The following is a 20,243-nucleotide window of genomic DNA, read 5'->3' as shown; positions in this document are numbered from 1 at the left end:
CGGTGCCGGCGCGACTCCCGCGCCGTCACCGCACCGCTTCCGTCGCGCCCCGGACGCGGAAGTGGTGTCGGGTGTGCGCGTGCGTGGATGGGGGCGGAATCATGGCGGATCTGGCGGCTCTGGAGGAGCTCGCGAAGCTCGAGTACTTGTCGCTAGTCTCCAAGGTCTGCACCGAGCTGGACAACCACCTGGGCATCAACGACAAGGACCTGGGTGAGTCAGGCGGGCCTCAGCCGGGGGTTGGGCCGTTGGGCAGGGCCTTTGGGGATCCCCGTGGCGAGCGCGGCTCGGTGTCTGTCGCGTCAGGGGCCCGACGGCAGCTATGGGAAGGGCTGTTGGGGCCGTTCCTGTCGGCCGGGACGCGTTTTGCGGAGGGGCTTTCCGAATTCAGAAAAAACCCCATGATTTTTCTTCAAAAAAAACTTGTCGCGAGCGCGCTTCGATCTGGGCTCCTACGAAAGGGCTGGGAGGCGACGCCGCGACTATTGCGAGCAGCGTGGCAGCTTTTCCGTAGGTAGGCAGACCTAGCTGGTCACCGCGCTGCCGGGAGAACGGCTTTTATCCAAATACGAAGTGCTTGTACTGCCTTTTAATTATTTGTTCTAATCTACTTTCTGCTTTTTCTTCGCAGCCGAGTTTGTGATAAGTCTTGCTGAGAAAAATACTACGTTTGAGACGTTTAAAGCAGTTCTTCTAAAGAATGGTGCTGAGTTCACTGTAAGTCAGATCTGAATGTTATTTACGTGTTCTTGTCCTGGTGTATTTCATAGAGCTTTTTGGTTTTGAGAGAGAAGTGCAAGGAGTGATTATTGGTTTTCTTCAATTGGAAAACTATGCACTAATTAGCTTTTGAGTATTCCTGTCTCATCAAGTCAAGCCTCCCCCTCCCTCCTCCTTTTTAAAAACTTCTGTAGTTTTTGCAAAGCATCCTTCTGAGGACTCGAACTGCTTATTATCTCACTGAGCATATAAAATATGGAAGAAAAGACTTTTCACGAAGGTAAATGCTGCTGTAAGTCTTTTTATGATACTTAGATGCTGTGTTCATGAGTTCCCCAGAAATAACTGTACTTGGATTAAATAGGTGATTAAAAATGACAAGTAGAAAAGTCACTTAAATGGAATATCATAATCATTTTCAGATTCAACTTACTATATCTTTTCAGGATGTACATGAAGTCTAGTGACACTTTCCAAAAATGAACCTGCATCTTCAGAATTGAGCTTTTTTTTGTCCCACTAGGAAAGCCCTCACTTGTGCCTTCTTCTAATAATAAAAAACAGCATTGCAGTAATTTCTTAAAGTATTTTATTAAATTTTTCAGGATTCCCTTATCAGTAACTTGCTCCGTCTCATACAGACAATGCGGCCTCCACCAAAGCCATCTACGAGCAAAGGTACGCATAATCTTGTCCCTGTTATCAGTTCAGTGTAAAAAGAAAACCAAAACTCTTAGTCTTTTGTAGTTTTTGGCCTTGTTTAGTAAGATTGATGTAGTTATTGTTCTGGTCTTGTAAGGCAAGAGTTTGTATCTTATTGTTGCAGTGGGAGTCTCGCTGTTGTTAGTGGTAGGTTAGCAAAGCTGTTTAGGCACTAAAAACATACTGAGTGCACTATTTAGAGTATGTATTTCACAGATTCACTAATAGTCAGAATTTTATTTGTAGGAAAGTAACATTGTAATCTTTAAATTGAATCTCTAAAATCTGTATCAATCTTTGTATTCAGATGAAAGTTAAACTTTATATTCAATTACAGAAAAGAGTGAATCGTTCTAGCTCTTCTAAGTTTTGGGTTTTTTGTTTGTTTTTTGTTTTAAATCTCAAAATCAGAGGCAGTTGTCAAACCCAAATCGGAGAAGGAAAAGTTGAAGGAATTGTTTCCAGCCCTTTGCAGGCCAGACAATCCTAACATCAGGGTAAGGTCATAATTTCAGATTTCTTTTGTAAGTATGTGAAAACATAATTTTTTTTTTTCCCTATTTCTCTTTAGTTTCAAGTTTTTTTTCATGTTAATTTGAGTGTCTCCTCCTAATGTATAGATAAAAGTGGACTATGAGAAATTAAATGTAAAAGCAGCAGAAGGCTGGTATTATTGCACATAGTTATCAGGAATAGCTGTTAAGCAATTGCCACATTGATACTGTTTTGCAGAATACCTGGAAGATTCTGTGACACGAAACTTGTGGCCTGGCCTTTCTTACATAATGTTCAAAGTAATGATGGATTACAAACTAGAGAAAAATATTAGACATTCAGGTGCTACGAGGGACTTGCATTTTATATTTCTGTAATAATTTGAGGTGTTGAAATGAAGCTGTCTTATACAAAAGCAGAATTGTCTCAATATTGTGGCAAAATAGGGCGGTAACTTTTTGTTACTTTTTTTCCCCCCTATATCACGTATTCTGTCTGATCTTTATCTTACATTCCTTCTAAATAGATATGCATGCGATTATCCTTTCTGTAGATTAATTCTCTGTGACAGACTTTTTATCAGCCTTCTTACAGAATAGTTCTCTGTTCTTGCAGAATATGCTGGATGAAGATGATGTGAAAGTGGCAGCTGATGCACTTAAAGAACTTGAAGCTCTAATGCCTAGTGCAGACAGGCAAGGCAGGCAAAGGAATAGTGACCACCGGTAGGTTTCTGGTGTGTCTTTGGGGGATGGGTATTGGCAGTTGGTATTGCCTGCTCGCTCTGTTCTTATGTGGAATCTCACTGCAAATATGTAATGTTTGTTTGTTAGGGCAAAGAAAAAGAGGAAGAGCCGAAGTCGTAGCAGGGACAGGAAACGAAGGCACAGATCTCGTTCTAGGTCTCGTTCTAGGACTCGGGATAAGAACAGGGGAAAATCCAGATACCGGTCAAGGAGCAGAAGTCAAAGTCCCAGTAGGGACCGTAAGGATCGAGAGAAGTACGTCGAGAAGAGCAGTGAGAGATGGAGAGACAAGCACATAGACCGTCCACCACCTGAGGAGCCTTCCATTGGAGACATTTACAATGGCAAAGTCACAAGTATAATGCAATTTGGATGCTTTGTGCAGCTGGAGGGACTAAGGTACCTTCTGATGTTCACAATAAATCTGGTACTATTCCATCTGAGTTCTCTTTTCTGCTAGTATCTTAAAGAGGTTATGAGGCTACAGTAAGGTATGCTGGGTTTTGATGCCGAAATGAAGGTCTGTTTCAGAAAATTAAATTCGACAGCAGAGAACGTTCTCCTTGTGAAAAACAGTTTATGAACGTACAGAAACAATCAGTTGACAACAAAATATTTTAATCCAGACTGAATGATCTGAAGGACTTGTCGGAGTAATAACATGCAACATCTCATGCCCCTCTGTTTCACCTACAGGAAGCGTTGGGAGGGCTTGGTTCACATCTCAGAGCTTCGAAGAGAAGGACGGGTTGCCAATGTTGCTGACGTTGTGAGCAAAGGACAAAGAGTAAAAGTCAAAGTGTTATCCTTTACTGGATCCAAAACCAGCCTGAGCATGAAGGTATGGAAGACATTCTGTAGTGCTTATAATAGAGTTTGTGGCGCCAACATTTTTAAAGATTATGCCTTTTTTGCTATTTTTTGCTCTTTTTGATGAAAATGAATACATAACGCTTCAAGGGGGAGTTAAAAAAATTGAGTTACTGTTCTGTGTTTAAGTGGCCTATTACTTTTTACTCATTTTCTGTAGGTTCTTGTTTTTGATGTGACGTTCCTAACAATTGTTTGACTTGATGTGTTAGCTAAGTGACAAGGTAAACCTCAAGCTGTTGCTATGTTTGTCTTCCTTTTTCAGTATGAGAGAATCATTTCATTTTAAATGAAAGCGCTGCCATTGCCAAGGCAGAGTAGGGTGTTCCAGGCCTTGGGGTGTACCTGCCTCACAAAACCAGCAAAAAAAAAAAAAAAGCACGCAAAATAGCATTTTCTGTGTATGGGCTGTTGTTGGCAGTAGTCTCTCTGAGAAACGTACTCTGCTTTTTCTCTTGTGTTAGAGGAAGCACCCATCTTAATAGATAAGGAGAAGTTCAATATACGTAGAGCTGATTGATTAATCAATCTAATGTAGGATGTTGATCAAGACACTGGGGAAGACTTGAACCCAAACCGAAGGAGAAACCTGGTTGGAGAAACCAATGAAGAAACCTCTATGAGAAACCCAGACAGACCCAGTCACCTGTCCCTGGTGAATGCCCCGGAGGTGGAGGATGATAGCCTTGAACGGAAACGCCTCACCCGAATTTCAGACCCAGAGAAATGGGAAATAAAACAGGTGTGTTTTGTATTCAGGGAAATAGGGTGTCAGTCAGTAAAATTGCTAGGGAGTTTCATGAACTAGAATACAGCTCCTTGATTGTTTGTGTAACTTATTCCTTCTAAATTGCTGACTTCTAGCTTAGTTCTAACTATGAAGTTAGCCCTGCTTTGAGCAGGAGGTTGGACCAGGCAACCTCCAGAGATCACTCTGACCTGGGGAATCATGATCTTTATCCAGCAACACTTAGGTGGTATTTGATTATCAGTGCAGTCCTGCCATGCATAAGCCAGCTGTCTCACACTGATGGTATTTAGAATAACAAAAGGACTATTTGCTCAGAGACTGGATGACTTGGGGAGACGCATGCCAGAATGTAGGACCATTCCCTTGTTCTGAAATCACAACGTTCCTTTGTTCCTGTTTTACAAGTCTGGCAATAGCATTAAAACTGAGACCTCGTAGGCGTGAGTTGTCTTCATTCATGGGGACAAATTAATGTTGTATTCATTCTGTTCCCAGATGATTGCAGCTAACGTGCTTTCCAAGGAAGAGTTTCCTGACTTTGATGAGGAGACTGGGATTCTTCCTAAAGTTGATGATGAAGAAGGTAGTATTTCCAAGTAGTCTTACTGTTGTTGTAAATTCCTTGTGTTTCTGGACATGTTTTGATTCAAAAAGAGATGATGATATAAGTGGATGTGAAGCATCTCACAATTTGCTGTCATCTTAAACATTTGGAACTAGGGTTGCTCTGGCCTTATTATTAGTGACATTTGGATGTGCCTTGTCTATGCATTCTTTTTATTTGTGGTGTTTTCACTTCTAAAACTATCTAATTACATCATAATGCATACAATATAAGAATACACAGGAAGCACTGTTTGAAGAGGTACTTTTATGTACCTGAAAGGAGATGTTTAACTTTTCTATAAAAATTGTCACTTGTGGATTTTAGATGAGGACCTTGAGATTGAGTTAGTTGAAGAAGAGCCACCGTTCCTTCGAGGTCATACTAAACAGAGCATGGATATGAGTCCCATCAAAATAGTAAAGGTACGAGATTTCCAGGACTAAAACCGATATACTTGATTTAATTAAATAAACATTTGGGAATTTAACAACCACTTTTCCACCTGGACATTACTGAGAGCCCTGAAAAACATTACCGCTGAACTGAAGATCCTTTCTTTACTTACAAAGCCGGTTTCTTGCTTAACTGGTGATAGTGAAGTGGAATAATAGAACCGAAATGTGCATTAGCCTGCAGCAGCAACCATTTCACATAAGTGTGTTAGAACATACTTTCTCTGTTCGGCTTTTTCTTACCTTTTGAAAGTAGAAAGTGGTAGAGAAATACTTATTTTTCACTGGTTGTGCCCATAATCCTTCTGACTGAACAGTGTAGGGATACTCCATATTAGTCATGACCACGGAAGTTCATGAGGCTGGGCTAATGGAAATATCCTGAAACTCAAATAGATAAAATGTTAACATCTTCTAAAGCATCTTCAGAAGAGGCTTCTAAAGGACAGTGGCGACAGAGATAATTGAAGTTGAAGGATTGGGAGTGCTTGAAATCTTAACTTTTTTCTTGCTTTCCAGAATCCAGATGGATCCTTGTCCCAGGCTGCAATGATGCAGAGTGCTTTGGCTAAAGAAAGACGAGAACTTAAACAAGCCCAGAGAGAAGCAGAGATGGATTCTATCCCCATGGGACTCAACACACACTGGGTGGATCCTCTCCCTGATGGTATCTCTGAACACATCTAAGTGTGAACTGTGCCTTTTTTCTTTTTTTTGTAATAGTTGAGCAACCCAGGAGCAATTTCTTGATATTGTGTTTGTCTGCCTCACTTTAAAAGTGAGGCAAAGAAGAAATGCTTTTCCACTGAAGTGGAAATAGGAATGTCAAGGGAAATGTACAGGTATATCCTGCTATCTACCAAGCATGCATTACTAAAAGGTGTGGTAGATGGTGAAGCAATTTTTTACATGGAAATTAATGCGATAGTGGGGGTATACATGTAGGAACTTTAAAAATACTTAAAAACACAAGTATAGAAGGCATGGATGATGGAACAATAGGAGCAGGATTGTCAGGGTCTGTACTGTGTGAATCTAAATGTAATGGTGAAATTTGTTTCTTTTCTAGTGGATGGAAGACAAATAGCTGCAAACATGCGAGGTATTGGGATGATGCCCAATGATATCCCAGAGTGGAAGAAACATGCATTTGGTGGCAACAAAGCTTCTTATGGTAAGAAGACCCAGCTTTCCATCATTGAGCAGAGAGAGAGTCTCCCAATCTTCAGACTGAAGGAGCAGCTGATACAAGTAAGACTCTTGAAATGGTATTCTTGTTTGAGCAAGCAATAATTCAAAATAAATATTCTTGGTTTAGCTTGTTGGCAGGTGAATAGCCAGTTGATAATTTTAAGTGCAGAACTGTAGTTCAGAATAATTATTTTAAAGGATTATATATATCTATATATTTTAGTAAAGCTCCAGATATTTATTGACGTAAGTCAAAATTGAAACTAGGATCATGTCGGCAAGGGATGAGTCAGATAAATGGTTAAGCAGTTTGCTGACTTGATCAGTAAGAACACTTGTATGATTTTTGGTCTGGTTCAGCTGGAGCAAGAGCAGTAGGTGCTCAGCCTAGTCCAAGATATACTGTATTGATTTTTTTGTTTGTTTTGTTTGCTTTTTGTTTTTAAATTTTGACAAGTGTATCTATTATGACCTTTTCTAGGCTGTGCATGACAACCAGATTCTGATTGTTATTGGAGAGACAGGATCTGGGAAAACAACACAGATTACCCAATACCTGGCTGAGGCAGGATATACATCAAGAGGAAAGATTGGATGTACTCAGCCTCGCAGAGTGGCTGCAATGTCTGTTGCGAAGAGGGTGTCGGAGGAATTTGGTTGCTGCTTGGGACAAGAGGTGAATTTCCATGCTGAAGAACATGCCAAAATAAGCATGAGGAAAAGTAGGAAGAATCAGTACTGGAGCTAGTTTGCTTGTGTGTCCATGTGTCTGTTCCCTTGTAGGCTTTAAAATGACCTTGCAGAATAATCAAACTGGGAATTTATGGTGCTAATAACTTAATTCTGTAGCTTCAGTTTCTGTGCAACTCTTCTTTCTAGGTTGGCTACACCATTCGATTTGAAGACTGCACTAGCCCTGAAACTGTTATCAAATACATGACAGATGGTATGTTACTCAGGGAGTGCTTGATAGATCCTGATCTGACTCAGTATGCCATTATCATGCTGGATGAAGCCCATGAGAGGACCATACATACAGATGTGCTCTTTGGACTCCTGAAGAAGGTAATGTAGCATTTGATTTTTATTGCTTTAATGTCCTCTGTCCTACATATGGGTAGGAACGCACAGGGAAAGGCAAGGTCACACAAATCATGTTCATTCATGTGCTCTAAGAGTCTCTTCTGAAGCAAAGCAAATGCTCCTAAGGGTTTGTAGTCCAAATTTTCGTAAGATGAGCCTCTGTGTGAAGACAAAGCAAGCAAAATTCAGCAGTAACAATGAGAATTGGCAGTCCAGGATGCTCATAACGATGGATGAGTAGAGGAGTGTTCTTGCTTTGCTCTTCCTTCTCTGACAAAGGCTTTCTGTGATAGGTGCTGCTAAGAAAGGTTTGAAATGTGACCTTAGCGGTAAATTGTTTGAAATTCTGGATACTGGAATGAACTGATGCTGCCCCTCTACTCAGACATCAAAATGCCTGATATTACTGGTCATATTTCTCTGACTTAAGTCAAGTGCCATGTGTTAATAGTCCCAAAGGCAATAAATGACTGGAGAACTTTCTATCCACTGTCTATAGACAGTGCAGAAACGGCAGGATATGAAGTTGATAGTGACGTCAGCAACGCTGGATGCTGTGAAATTCTCTCAGTATTTCTACGAAGCTCCAATCTTCACAATTCCTGGCAGAACATACCCAGTAGAAATTCTGTACACAAAAGAGCCAGAGACAGATTATCTGGATGCCAGTCTGATTACAGTAATGCAGATCCACTTAACAGAGCCACCAGGTGAGTGGAGAATGGTCTAGGGTGATTGGTGATTCAAGGACTAATACCTATGAGCAAGGTCTTTCTGTAAGTCATGGGTCATGTATTAGTAACATGAGCAAAATGCTCTCAGCACTATCCTCTGTTGTTTGCAAATACGTAAATAAAATGCTGAAAAAGTTGGGTGAAAGACTGAAGTATGTTGCTTCTGGCTAAGAGTTGTTGCCCAGGGGCTAGCAAAAGTTGGGGATCCTCTGCTTTAAATGGAAAAAGTGCGGGATGGAAATGTGGTAATGCGGGAGTTATACTGAACAGAATTGAGTCTGTGGATGTTTTAATTTACTTCCTGTGTAGGTGACATTTTGGTGTTTCTAACTGGTCAGGAAGAGATTGACACTGCCTGTGAAATCCTCTATGAGAGGATGAAATCTCTAGGACCTGACGTTCCAGAGTTAATTATCCTACCAGTATATTCAGCTTTACCCAGTGAAATGCAAACCAGGATCTTTGACCCAGCCCCACCAGGAAGCAGAAAGGTAATTTCAGCTAAGTGTGGCTTCATCTTCTCCTGATACATTTTAATAGTGGGGTGTATTACACTGCTAACCATACATCTTTTTTTCTTTTTTTTTTTTCTTTAGCACTTCTGATTCTGTTAGTTACAACTTCAGAGAAAATGATGTAGTTTTGGAGAAAGGGTGGCTTATATGTAGCTTAGAGCACGTTTTTGGTTGGATACGTGCCTATACATGTTATTTAAGCCTTTGAAAATGTATATAAAAACATCTGGTGTAGCAAACCTCTGTGTGGGATATTCTTGGTGTGTTTTTTAATGCTGCCTTTAAAGGATATTAACTTCAGTGAAGTCTAAATGCAATTCCTGTTGGATGTAAATTTCCTACCAAACAGCTAATGAATATCTAGAGAGAGATTCTCTGGAAGATTCTTCTCTAAACATAGACTGTGTTTGAGTGATAGGCAAAAATTCTTCCTGAAGTCAGTGCAGTCTGCCTACAAACTTATAATGCTCTTTCACTTGCTTTTAATTATGAAATTTATCATGCTCTTTTCCCATATTGCCCAAATCTAAAACAAATGTAGATACTTAAAACCTGTCCATCTTTGACTGTAGATAACACTTCTTTCTGTTTCTCTGTGAACACATTTCTCCTTTCGATGTTAAATGATAGTAGTTGCATTAATAACAAACTGCTTGTATCATCTAGAATGGATTGTTTAAATTAGGCAGCATGGGTTGGCTTGGCAACCAGAGACAGAACTGGTACTGAATCAAACTGTTATTTGCAGGTTGTCATTGCCACTAACATTGCTGAGACATCTTTGACTATTGATGGAATATATTACGTAGTCGATCCTGGCTTTGTGAAGCAGAAAGTTTATAACTCCAAGACTGGAATTGACCAGCTGGTTGTTACACCCATTTCACAGGTAGGCATTCTGTGTTTGACTTTGTTTGTTTGTTTTTCCCTGCTGGTAATGTGTATCTTGATGATATGGTGTCCAAGCACATGGAAGCAAAGTGAGGCAATAATAAAACCGCATTTTTGATAACACCTTGAGACTTCTTGAGGCTGTGCCTAAGGAATACATACTTTCCTGGGTTGTATTGGAAATCTCTTTATATTAATACAAGTAAAATTGTGAATAATTAATCATTTTATTTTACTTGTTTTCACCTGTGCCTGTTTACACCTGTTCACTGAGATGCCTTTTAACCTTTAGGCTCAAGCAAAGCAGCGAGCAGGAAGGGCTGGGAGAACAGGACCAGGAAAATGCTACAGGTTATATACAGAGCGTGCTTATCGAGATGAAATGCTAACCACCAATGTGCCTGAAATCCAGAGAACAAATTTGGCCAGTACAGTACTTTCCCTGAAGGTGGGTATTTCACCAACTTGTAGCAAGCTGACATGATCATAAGCGTTTCAATAAATGAGTCTCTGCCTTTATGAGCCTCATGAAGTACTACTGTAATTTCAGATCCTTCTAGTGAACAGAGGTATTTTGGAAGGGAGACTGCATCAAATGCAATTCTCAGGCACTGAGCTTGCTCCTGCATTTTTCTGTTGAGGGTTAATGTTGAATATCCACCTAAATTACAAGTCTCAGCTGCACAGAACAGTTAATTGCAGGAGGTTTGAGAAACAGGAATCTTAGGGGCAGTACACATTTCCTATGTAAGGTACATTTGTGTTGTTAACAGGTAAGACACTGTTTTAGAGTGGTTTTTGATCTCCAAACATATGCATCTTCTAAGTGTGTACCATCCCTCTGGGAGTCCTCAAACTGGATCTAACCCAGTACATAGTAGCTGGGGAAGCTGCTACCTTTCCCCCTTTCTGGGAACAAGGGGAAGGGTGGAGATATATTTAGTGTCCATTGGAGCTGTCAAGCCACACTAGTTTACAAGGCAGGAAGCCCTCAAAACCAGCATTTAGCCTGCACGTCTCCTCAATTGAATCATCTTGCTTGAGAGATGTATGGAACAGTACAAAGAAACAGACTGGAAAACTGAATGGTGAGTGAAAGCCATGGGCCAGTGCGGATTATCTCAAGTGTAGAAATACAGAAATACAATTTGTGACTGTGGTTACAGTCAGGATAAGGACATGAGGCTAGGGTTGCTTAAAGTTCTTTAGTGCCTCATTGTCTGATGGTTGTATATCTCTGGCTGGAGTTTGGTGTCTTCCTTCTCAGTGTTTTAACTTGGGTTTTCTCCACTCCCCCTGTTCAGGCTATGGGCATCAATGATTTGCTGTCCTTTGACTTTATGGATGCTCCCCCAATGGAAACTCTCATAACTGCCATGGAGCAGCTGTACACCCTAGGAGCTCTGGATGATGAGGGACTGCTCACTCGACTTGGGCGCAGGGTAGGCAAAATAGAATACTACTTAGCACTGGCTGGGTTGCAAGTATTTAGGGGGTGACATGAGAGTGGGTGTATAAGGACTTGCCTAGCACTCTTGGTTTCCTTTTCCTATTATTCTTTTGTTTTATTGGTAGCTTTTCACTTACCATAGTTACGTATCTTCTGCTTTTTAAGGAGCAGCTATTACTTCTCCCTGTTCATAAGGTTACTTCTATCAATGTCTAAAAATTTCCTGTAAGTATTGGGATATTCTTGTGGTAGTGAATACAGACAAATAATTTGTTTCGTGTTGAGCAAAGTTATTCTGGGTAAAGCACACTGCTGTGGAAAGGGAGCACGGAAGAAAGGGCATTGCTCTCTTTTGCACTGAGAGAACTCAACATTTTTCCAAGATGTTGCAGGGTACCCTGAAACAGGTTTCTTGCAGATGGCAGAATTCCCCTTGGAGCCTATGTTATGTAAGATGTTGATCATGTCTGTACATCTGGGATGCAGTGAGGAAATGTTGACAATAGTGTCCATGCTGTCTGTACAGAATGTGTTCTACAGGCCAAAGGTAAGGAATGCAGCCAAGAAGCAGCAGTGTTACAGTCTGGGTGTTTTTTGTGTGCCTGTCTCAGGTGTTAGAGAATGAGCATATTTGCCAGAATAAACCTGTAGCTTGGTTAGACTGTGCTCATACATTACATTTCTGATGTACCTTTTGGTTAAACACCCTGTAGCTGTGGATGTTGGTAGTTTCTTGGAAGATGGTAGTTAGAAGTGTCACATTCTCTTTTGCATTTCCCAGTAAACACATACAACCCTAAACCAAATCAGTCCCAGCTCTAGACTTCAGAATGGCTTTGTCATTTTCAGATACACAGAAAGTATTTCTTCATGGCAATCCTATCCTGTGCCGATTTCTTTTAAATCGGCAAGCAGCAGACTATGCTGTGGTAGGATTCCTCAACAGCAGACTCCTCTTGAATCCATTATTTCTTCATTATGATGGCCTGCTGCGGTTTAGTCTGTAAACTTCAATTTTGATCTGTGTAGCCACAGTATTTGATTAATGTTTTATCTGCAGATTGGAGAAGTGGGGAGAGGTGAGTAGGTCAGCAGGGTCAAAGCTACTGCTTCAGCACCTTTGTTGATGAGTAATTGGGGTTGCTTCTAGAGCAATAAAAAACTAGCTAGTTCAATGCATGCATATACTTCCTACAGTATAAATGGGCTGTTTACTTTGAAGTGTCCTTTCAACAATAGGGACTGAAATCAACTAAGAAGTATCAGTTTAAAAAAAAAAAAAAAATTCTTCATCTTTTCTGGTCAGGTCCTTGTCACTCACGGGAGAGTCTTTAGGAGACTCCACATGAGGTCTCTCTTTAGCGAGAACGGTTCTAGGCTTTTCTTTCATACAGGCATAGTTTTGGCTTAGTGAGAGCAGTCCCAGTGACCTTTAGATTCTCATCACTTGGTCCTTAGTCACTCACCACTCAAAATTTTGTGTTGTCTTCTCAGTCTTATATCATCTGTTTTTTGGTAGACTTAAAAAGTCATGGTATGAGTGATAAAGAGCCTTCATGTTGCACAAGGATTGTATCTACAATGTAGATACCTGATTGATACACATTTTATGTGTTAGGATAAACAAGCACTTGCTGATCAAAAGAAAGCCAAGTTCCATCAGACGGAAGGTGACCACCTCACTTTGCTGGCTGTGTACAATTCCTGGAAGAATAATAAATTTTCAAATCCCTGGTGCTATGAAAATTTTATCCAGGCCCGATCCTTACGCAGGGCGCAGGACATCCGCAAGCAGATGTTGGGCATTATGGACAGGTGAGCATGTCGAGAAGGACAAGTAGTGACTTTGTTTTCTTAGTGTTCTTACACTGCAGTAGCTAAACAAAATTTGCTAATCTGATGTTGGTAGCTGCACCCAAATCTGGAGAACTCTAATTTTTTTTTTTTCTCTAACTCTTGTCTGGCAGGCACAAGCTGGATGTGGTATCCTGTGGGAAGGCAACAGTTCGAGTCCAGAAGGCCATCTGTAGTGGCTTCTTCCGAAATGCAGCAAAGAAGGATCCCCAGGAAGGTTATCGGACACTCATTGACCAACAAGTAGTCTATATCCACCCATCCAGTGCTCTCTTCAACAGGCAGCCAGAATGGTAAGGAAGGCAGTATCATGTAATTTTCTATTTCAGTTCAGACTTTATAACTGAAAAGGTTGTGGTGTGCACTATTTGTGGAGTACAGATCAAAGTATAGGCTGCTGATTCCTCAGCAATGAGCAGAGTGAGAAAAGTTTCAAGTCTGCTTTTGGATCTTTCTGCTGCTAAAATTAGTGCCTATGCAGAGATGAGACTTACTTTTTGAGCCAAGAACCAGGCCAGAAGCCTGCAGTTCCGTGCTTCTGTATTGTGGAAGTGAGTTTAAAATGCTGAGTGTTGAGGAGTACAAGGAGGGAGGGAACGGGGAGGGAGAAAATTGTTTTAAATGGAATGAAGTACTTCTGTGCTGAAGAGTAGTTGTGAGGTAGGAGAGGAAAAAGAAGATAGCTCTTCTGGATGGTTCTTTTGCAGCCTGCGTTGGGGCTTATAAGGAGCCTTATGCTGAAGGAGGGTGAAACAGAGATAAAGGGGCAAGCTTAGATACTCCAGCCCTTGCCTTGTCTCTTCTTGTTTGGAAAAACTGATTTCCAAAGTTGTTGTCCCTTTTCACAGGGTGGTGTATCATGAACTGGTGCTGACCACCAAGGAATATATGCGTGAAGTGACGACTATTGATCCTCGCTGGCTGGTGGAATTTGCACCAGCTTTCTTCAAGGTTTCTGATCCAACCAAACTGAGCAAACAGAAAAAGCAGCAGCGGCTGGAACCCCTGTACAATCGCTATGAGGAGCCCAATGCTTGGAGGATATCACGTGCGTTCAGACGGCGATGAGCCTAGTTCCCTCGTGGACTCTTACTGGTTTTATATTTGTGGGACTGTGATTCTTGCACTGTTGCAAGTGTCCTGAAAGAAAGGACATTCAATTGAAGCTTACCTACAAAATGAACAAAAAATAGTATTTCCAGAGCAAAAGCACAAGGGGGCGATATGTGCTCATGTCAGCTGCCCCTCAGATTCCACAGCTGCATGACATGTCCTGGGTCTCCTCAGCGTGTTGCATCATTTCAGAAATGGTTCTTGAAGCACTTCTTAGTCATTCCCCTTTTAAGAGACAAAACCTAAGACTCGGAAATCTGGGCACTGAGCTGAACAGCAACAAAAAGGTAATGATTAAAAAGTAGTTCATCAACCTGTGTTCTGAATGACCAGACAAATAGAGGCTGGAATAGTTTGTTTACCCTACTAAAGGGATTTATTTCTACTTATGCTCTTGGACAGTGGCTGTTTTTTGGGAGCTGCTTGTTCTCCATTTTTCTTATTTTATGCGTTTTCCTGTTCAGTGTAACTATTTGTCTTTTATGCAAGCCATCTGTGGTGAGATATTTAGTATCTGTGGCTTTGGGATAAGGCAGGAAAGATCCCTTGAAACCCAGCTAGAATGTCAGTTATACTTGGACAATGGCACAGGTCAGACTGCAAGTCTTATCCTTCATCACCATCTCCTGTGTGCTGAAGGCTAGTATATCAAATGGTAATTAACCACATCCACTCTGTAGCACGGCTGTGTCTGTGAACGTAAGTGGTTACAGATGTTTAGACTTTCTATACAATGTGTCATGTGTTCTATTTCCACTTAAAATGTTTGGTGACATCACAACTGCTGGTTTTTTTAATAGCATATGCTCTTACAGCTAAAATGTCTGTAAAACATTGTGTAACAGTTCCTTGTTTAAAAAGAAATTGGCTATCCAGTGTGTGCTATGTCATGCTGAAGCTATCTGTAAATTACTTTTTCTGTTGCAAGCAGACGAAACTTATTTGACTGTATAGCTGCAGACGCAATTTTTTTTTTTTTCCCCAAAGCTGGGACAGTTGCTAAAATTATTGTTGAAATTAGTAGAATGAAGTTGGTTGTTTTACACTCAATGAATTTGAAGAATGTTTCACACTAAAAAGTAGCTATATTGGAAATCTGTATCTACGTACAAAGGTGGGCAGGGATGTTGTGTATATACCGTTTTATTACATTGTATAAATGCCCTGAGCTTTCCCATGGTGTTACATCTTCATAAAGTTAAATAGAATTAGAAAGTTTGTAAGTTTGGAGGTGTTTTTCATTATGGCATTAGGCAGAGAAGGTTGTCCTATTGAATACTCTTCCAAGCATATTTTCCTTCTACGAACTCTGCAGCTGCATCTGTTGCTGTTTTCTATGAAAATTGGCACTTGACTTTCAAAAGTCAAATGAAAGATGGAAAAGAGAAAATGTACACAGTGGAAGTCCCAGTTGTACAGCATACTTTGAGGTATTTCTGTTCCAAATTCATTTTGTATTTGCTTCTCCAGTGTAGCCTCTTTCTAACTATGGGAGGGGAAAATGCATCAACAGAGGAAATTTTCTTTTTTTTTTTTTTTCAGTGAACAATTGTCATCTGTTTTGTGTGTATTATTTCTTTCCTTGGTGTAATTTTTTTCAGTAATATCCTTTAATTCATTTACAGAAACTTTTCCATGTTGACCTCATCTGCTTGCTTTGGGAATGCCCCACATCCAAAACTAGCCCGTGAAACAAGAATGCTGGCTTACAAACTTGAACCACTTACACATTTTTTTTTTTTTAAAGCAAGTTTTATCAACCTGTTAACTGCTCTGAGGTTTCTGAGCATAACATCCTAATGTCTTCTACTGTTTGTGGTTTTTATTTGGTTTATCTTCTGTAAAAACCTAAAAATAAGCTGCCTGATCCTAGGATAAAACCACAGACTTAATGCTTTATTCTGGCAGCACTTGCATAACTGAATAGGTATTTTAACCCCTTGCTGGGGAAGGTGTTCCTTGAGCTCTCCAGTGTGAGGTGCTTGTGTAAGCACTTGCCAACCTGCCTCTGTCTAAATGAACTGCATTATTTTAAATGGTATAAATTGTAGATCTTCTGGTTCATTTTGACTGTACTGAGTTAATGCACTAGAACTGGTAACACAAGTTTCTTACCTAAAGGCAAAAATTCTGCCAGCAGAGGCCATGTGTCTAGTCTGGAATGTTTTTGGAGGTGTTATGTTTAGCATAACTGCTGAAAATTTCCTGAGTAATATAAGTATGTGTGTGTGTGTGTGCACTCTTTGCGTGCGTGCCTTTGTCAGCAATAAATAGCCTCCTTGCCTTTAGCACGTCTTGTGCTGCAGACTCTGCTAGTGTGGGGTGGAAGTTTCTATAAATGTGCCGGGAGGAGATGAGCTTGCCCTATCTCCAATCTCATTACTGCCAGCAACAGCAGCAAATACAGCCACTGAAAGGCCCTCCCTCAGGCTTGGGTGGCTCCCTTCTTCCAGTAATGTTTGGTTAAGGTGTTGAAAGGAGGCTTCAGCTGTAATTAAGGGGAAAAGCTTAGGCTGCCAAAGCACTGGGGTTATTTTTATACCTGGCAGAGAACAAACTAACAGTAGTTAGCTACAAGTGAACAGAGGGGAAAAACAGATATGGACAGGGTGAGAATAACTAAGCAAGAATAAATTGAAGGATCATAATGAGTGCCATTCCCACAAGAGGCTGGCAAAATGGCACCAGCCTTCAGGGGGGTGGAGGGGGTGTAGATGAAGGCTCAAGCTATGGTTGCTTTTTTTTTTTTTTCTTTTTTCCCCCCCTCCTCCTGGAAGACCAAGGAGCAATGTGAAGTGCTGAGTGGTTCCTCTGAGGAATTCCAAGCCATCTGTGAACCTCTCTGCTCCTCAACAACATTGTGGCTTGTGGAACACAATGCAAGTAGCATGGACTAAGCATTGCTGGTTCCTGCCCCCTCTCTGGTTCCCCAGAGGTTGATGTGGTGTTCCTCACCTAGCTGGGGACCTCATTCTGCTTGTGGAGATGTGAATCTTTCTGAATGAGACAAAGGATTGTTTGCTCTCCAAATTCCAGCAGCATGTGCCGTAGGCCAATTTCCACGCTGATTGTCACAAGCAAAGGATTCACAGCAAAAGAATACTCACACATTCATGTGTACACACCACACACACGCATCCAAAAACAACCTTTTGCCCTTAATGCAAGAAAGATAAATATGATTTTTTTACAGCCAGCCCCACACATGCTCCATCTGTTATAGTAACTACCTTAACCTCATTAATGGGCTTGTTACCAGAGCCAGTGTGACAGCAATGTGTTACTTACACAATGGGGGTTTTGTTCTTTAGTAATTCAGTTTTCATGAGATTTCTGTGACAATTGCAGAAAGCTGTGATTCTGACCCATTAGCAGTTTCATGGAATTTTTCATTTATGAATGTATTGTTCTTTCAAGCCAGCTGGGAATACAGTGAGTGAGTATCCGATTTTAGCAAATGTGTTTTGTACGTGTATGTTCTGTAACTTGCATAAATCCTCTGGCTGGTCTGTCCATACACCAGAGGGTAAGAGAAGTGGGGCTGCACTGATCTGGATATGCTGGTTTATTTGGATCAAAAATATTCTTGTACTTCTTGTAGCTGATAGGCCTGTGGGTCTGTCCAAACACAGCTCTGCTCTGCAAGCTACACTGAAAGTAGCACTTTTTTGTTGAGTGTAGAAAAATCTCCTATTTGAGTTCAATATTAGTTCAGTTTTACTAGAAAAAAGGCAAGGAGGTGGAAGTGAACTGGATCACACTCAGTCAGTGACAGATCCTGGGTGTTTTGGAATATGAATGTTAGTTTCTACCATTTAGGTCTGCCACAGTGACAGTGTCTGAAAAGCCTGTTGATGGAAATCCAGTGTTAGATTTTGTTTCCTAAACTTGAAGAAAATCTATCAGAGGTGTGGGGAGAAGCCTTATAAATTCTTAAGCCTCTCTTGCCTTTGGTTAATTCTCTACCATGTCCATTTAGGACTTAAACATGCATGTTGTAGAAGCTTCTGCTCTGCCCTATCCCCCTATACATAAGCCTGGCTCCCTGAAAAGTTGAGGTGGACTCATGGCCCTGAGTGGATTTGGTTTTTTACTTAAGTAATTTGAATGCTGTGTTTCTCTCCTCCATTCTCTGGGCTGCACTCACGTTCAAGCTCTTCTCTACAGACATGAAGCTCTCGGCTTTGCTCTGAAGCAGGATCAGCAGGAATTCCCTGGCCACTTTTGCATCCAGGATTTAGGGTGTTCAGAAAAACACCAGCTGTCATCAACCACATGACTGGAGGTAGCCTGCCCTCTGAGAAAGCCATGTGCTGAGGACACATGCTGTGTTGCAAACAAGCTCTTGTGCAGCAGAGGTAAGGAGCACTCATTTACACAGTAGAGTTGAGCAGAGCCAGTGAGGGGCTGAGGACCTGCTGGGTGACACAGGTGTTGATCAGTGCCCTGAGGGCACACAGGTGGCTGCTGCTGCCAGTATAGAAAGCCAAGCTCCCAGCCCCTGCCTTCTGTTTGAGAGGGGAAGTGGCTGGAGGCTGTTCTCTATGCGTCTCGTCTCGGGGGTTGTTGGGTTTCTAGGGTCTCTTCTGTGTTTAATTAGCCTTAGGATTCGGGGGCAGTCAGGGTAGAATATGCCCTACCTCAGGGTATCTTGGGTAGCATTGGATTAGCACACAGTGCCAAAGCAGCATTGCTGGGCTGTCTCCTGCTGCAGTGCGCAGAGTCTGTTCTGTTGCAGCACAAGCCTCTGACCTGGATGCTTCCCCAGGCCCCACCAGCTCCTGAGCCCTTGCTACTCACAGACAAGTGTATGGTCTATGAAAGGACAGACAGTGGCTGATAGAGTACGAGGCACTCGGGACTGTATTTGTTGTGTGTCGAGAAGTGGGGGTGACATTCAGCTAAAAGTGCTGGTGTTGAGCTGGGGTAGCCAAAGGCACCTTGCTACCACTGTTCTTTATGTCACAGGGCCGGGCCAAGGTGGTGGTGGTGGTGGTATCAGGGCAAGCTGGGGTGAAGCAGTCTCCAGCTGGCATGGACCCTGACCTGGCAAGGGAGTGGACTGATCTCTTCCTCTAGGAACAATCCCTGAGGAAACCTCTCCAGATTCAGAGCCTGGGAGACTTCCCAAGGACTCTGTAGGCTGGTGAGGTCTCTTGGTCCCTACAGACATAAATGGTCAGAATAGGCACTCTTCAGCCTGTGCTGAGATGTTAGTGCAGTTTGCACTTGCTATGTTTCTCTTAACAAAAGTAGGCAGATTTCATAATTTCTGTTACGTGTTCTTGCAAATGCTTTTAAAACACCATATCTGCTGGACTGTTTAAAAGCATTTTTTCCTTCAATAATTCTTCCCCTTCCTGGAGTTTAGTTCATTTGTATTAGGACTCTTTAATTACGTGGAAATCTTCAAATAGGTAGAAATCAGTTTAGTAGATGCATTGTCAGCCAGTGGGACGTGCCCGGGTAACCCTGACTGAGAGGGGGATCTGCATTTCTGTCTCTGAGTCAAAGCAAAAAGGACAGCAATGGTAGTGCCTTCAAAACATGCTTGAAGCTAATTCAGGGAAATGGAAACAGGTGCCACAAAGCAGCAGCTTAGCAAGAACATCAGAGGCACTTCAAGTATCATTAGCTATTTCAGCTAATAAGCTCCCCTGAGATACCTCCCTTTTCTACTGCTTTGCTTTCTCACCTGATACCTGTCCATAGTTCCATAACAGCCAAGAGAGTGGTTATTAATCTCCTAAGCAGAGGCCCTGACTAAGCAGTGACTCTCTGCGGTTCAAAGGAGTATGTTTGTTCAGCTACTCTTTCTTAATAGACCAGACACAGGAAAGCCTTTGAGGAGTTTACAACTACATAGGCTGGTATCTGTTGATGTGTTCTTCAGAAAGAGGAGTGGGCTGCAGAGGCGGGCTGTGCACGGCTGCCCTCCCTGGCTGCAGGGAGAGGAATGTGCTGTCTTTGCCAGCCTGAGGGGCGAATACTGCTCTGGGGCAGTAAACACTGCCCTCAGGGTCAGCTGAATGGTAGTCTCCTGCTGAGGCGAAACATGCTGAGGCCTCC

General features: G+C 41.8%; 1 protein-coding gene across 3 annotated transcripts; it reads left to right on the top strand.

Annotated features, from left to right (window-relative positions):
* Positions 1 to 82: 82 nt before the first annotated feature.
* On the top strand, positions 83 to 18,509 carry DHX8 (DEAH-box helicase 8). 3 transcript variants are annotated; one of them, XR_012996904.1, is made up of 24 exons: positions 83 to 213; positions 632 to 717; positions 1,326 to 1,398; positions 1,834 to 1,919; positions 2,533 to 2,642; positions 2,751 to 3,062; positions 3,360 to 3,504; positions 4,072 to 4,275; positions 4,780 to 4,867; positions 5,216 to 5,313; positions 5,863 to 6,010; positions 6,413 to 6,594; positions 7,016 to 7,210; positions 7,414 to 7,599; positions 8,117 to 8,327; positions 8,661 to 8,842; positions 9,615 to 9,755; positions 10,050 to 10,205; positions 11,062 to 11,199; positions 11,626 to 11,754; positions 12,826 to 13,022; positions 13,175 to 13,354; positions 13,910 to 14,461; positions 18,342 to 18,509. XR_012996904.1 is itself a non-coding variant. In XM_076357069.1 (23 exons), exons 1-23 carry the CDS (start codon positions 102 to 104, stop codon positions 14,127 to 14,129), a joined length of 3,579 nt encoding a protein of 1,192 aa, XP_076213184.1. In that variant the 5' UTR covers positions 83 to 101; the 3' UTR covers positions 14,130 to 16,462. The 3 variants fall into 3 exon arrangements, 1 of the variants encoding a protein (XP_076213184.1); XR_012996903.1 differs by lacking the exon at positions 18,342 to 18,509 and adding an exon at positions 15,490 to 16,462; XM_076357069.1 differs by lacking the exon at positions 18,342 to 18,509 and having other exon boundaries at positions 13,910 to 16,462.
* Positions 18,510 to 20,243: the final 1,734 nt, after the last annotated feature.

The sequence above is a fragment of the Aptenodytes patagonicus genome, chromosome 20 (assembly GCF_965638725.1).
Source record: "Aptenodytes patagonicus chromosome 20, bAptPat1.pri.cur, whole genome shotgun sequence".
Lineage (NCBI taxonomy): Eukaryota > Metazoa > Chordata > Aves > Sphenisciformes > Spheniscidae > Aptenodytes > Aptenodytes patagonicus.
The sequence above is the reverse complement of the archived record's forward strand: the minus strand, read 5'-3'. Positions and strand labels throughout refer to the sequence as shown.

Excerpts from the sequence above, each read along its gene's own strand:
- DHX8 (XM_076357069.1), top strand. The coding sequence starts at position 102 with ATGGCGGATCTGGCGGCTCTGGAGGAGCTCGCGAAGCTCGAGTACTTG. Across the intron at positions 4,276-4,779 it reads AGAAATGGGAAATAAAACAG|ATGATTGCAGCTAACGTGCT; the intron begins GTGTGTTTTGTA and ends TTCTGTTCCCAG. Across the intron at positions 6,011-6,412 it reads GGTGGATCCTCTCCCTGATG|TGGATGGAAGACAAATAGCT; the intron begins GTATCTCTGAAC and ends TTTCTTTTCTAG.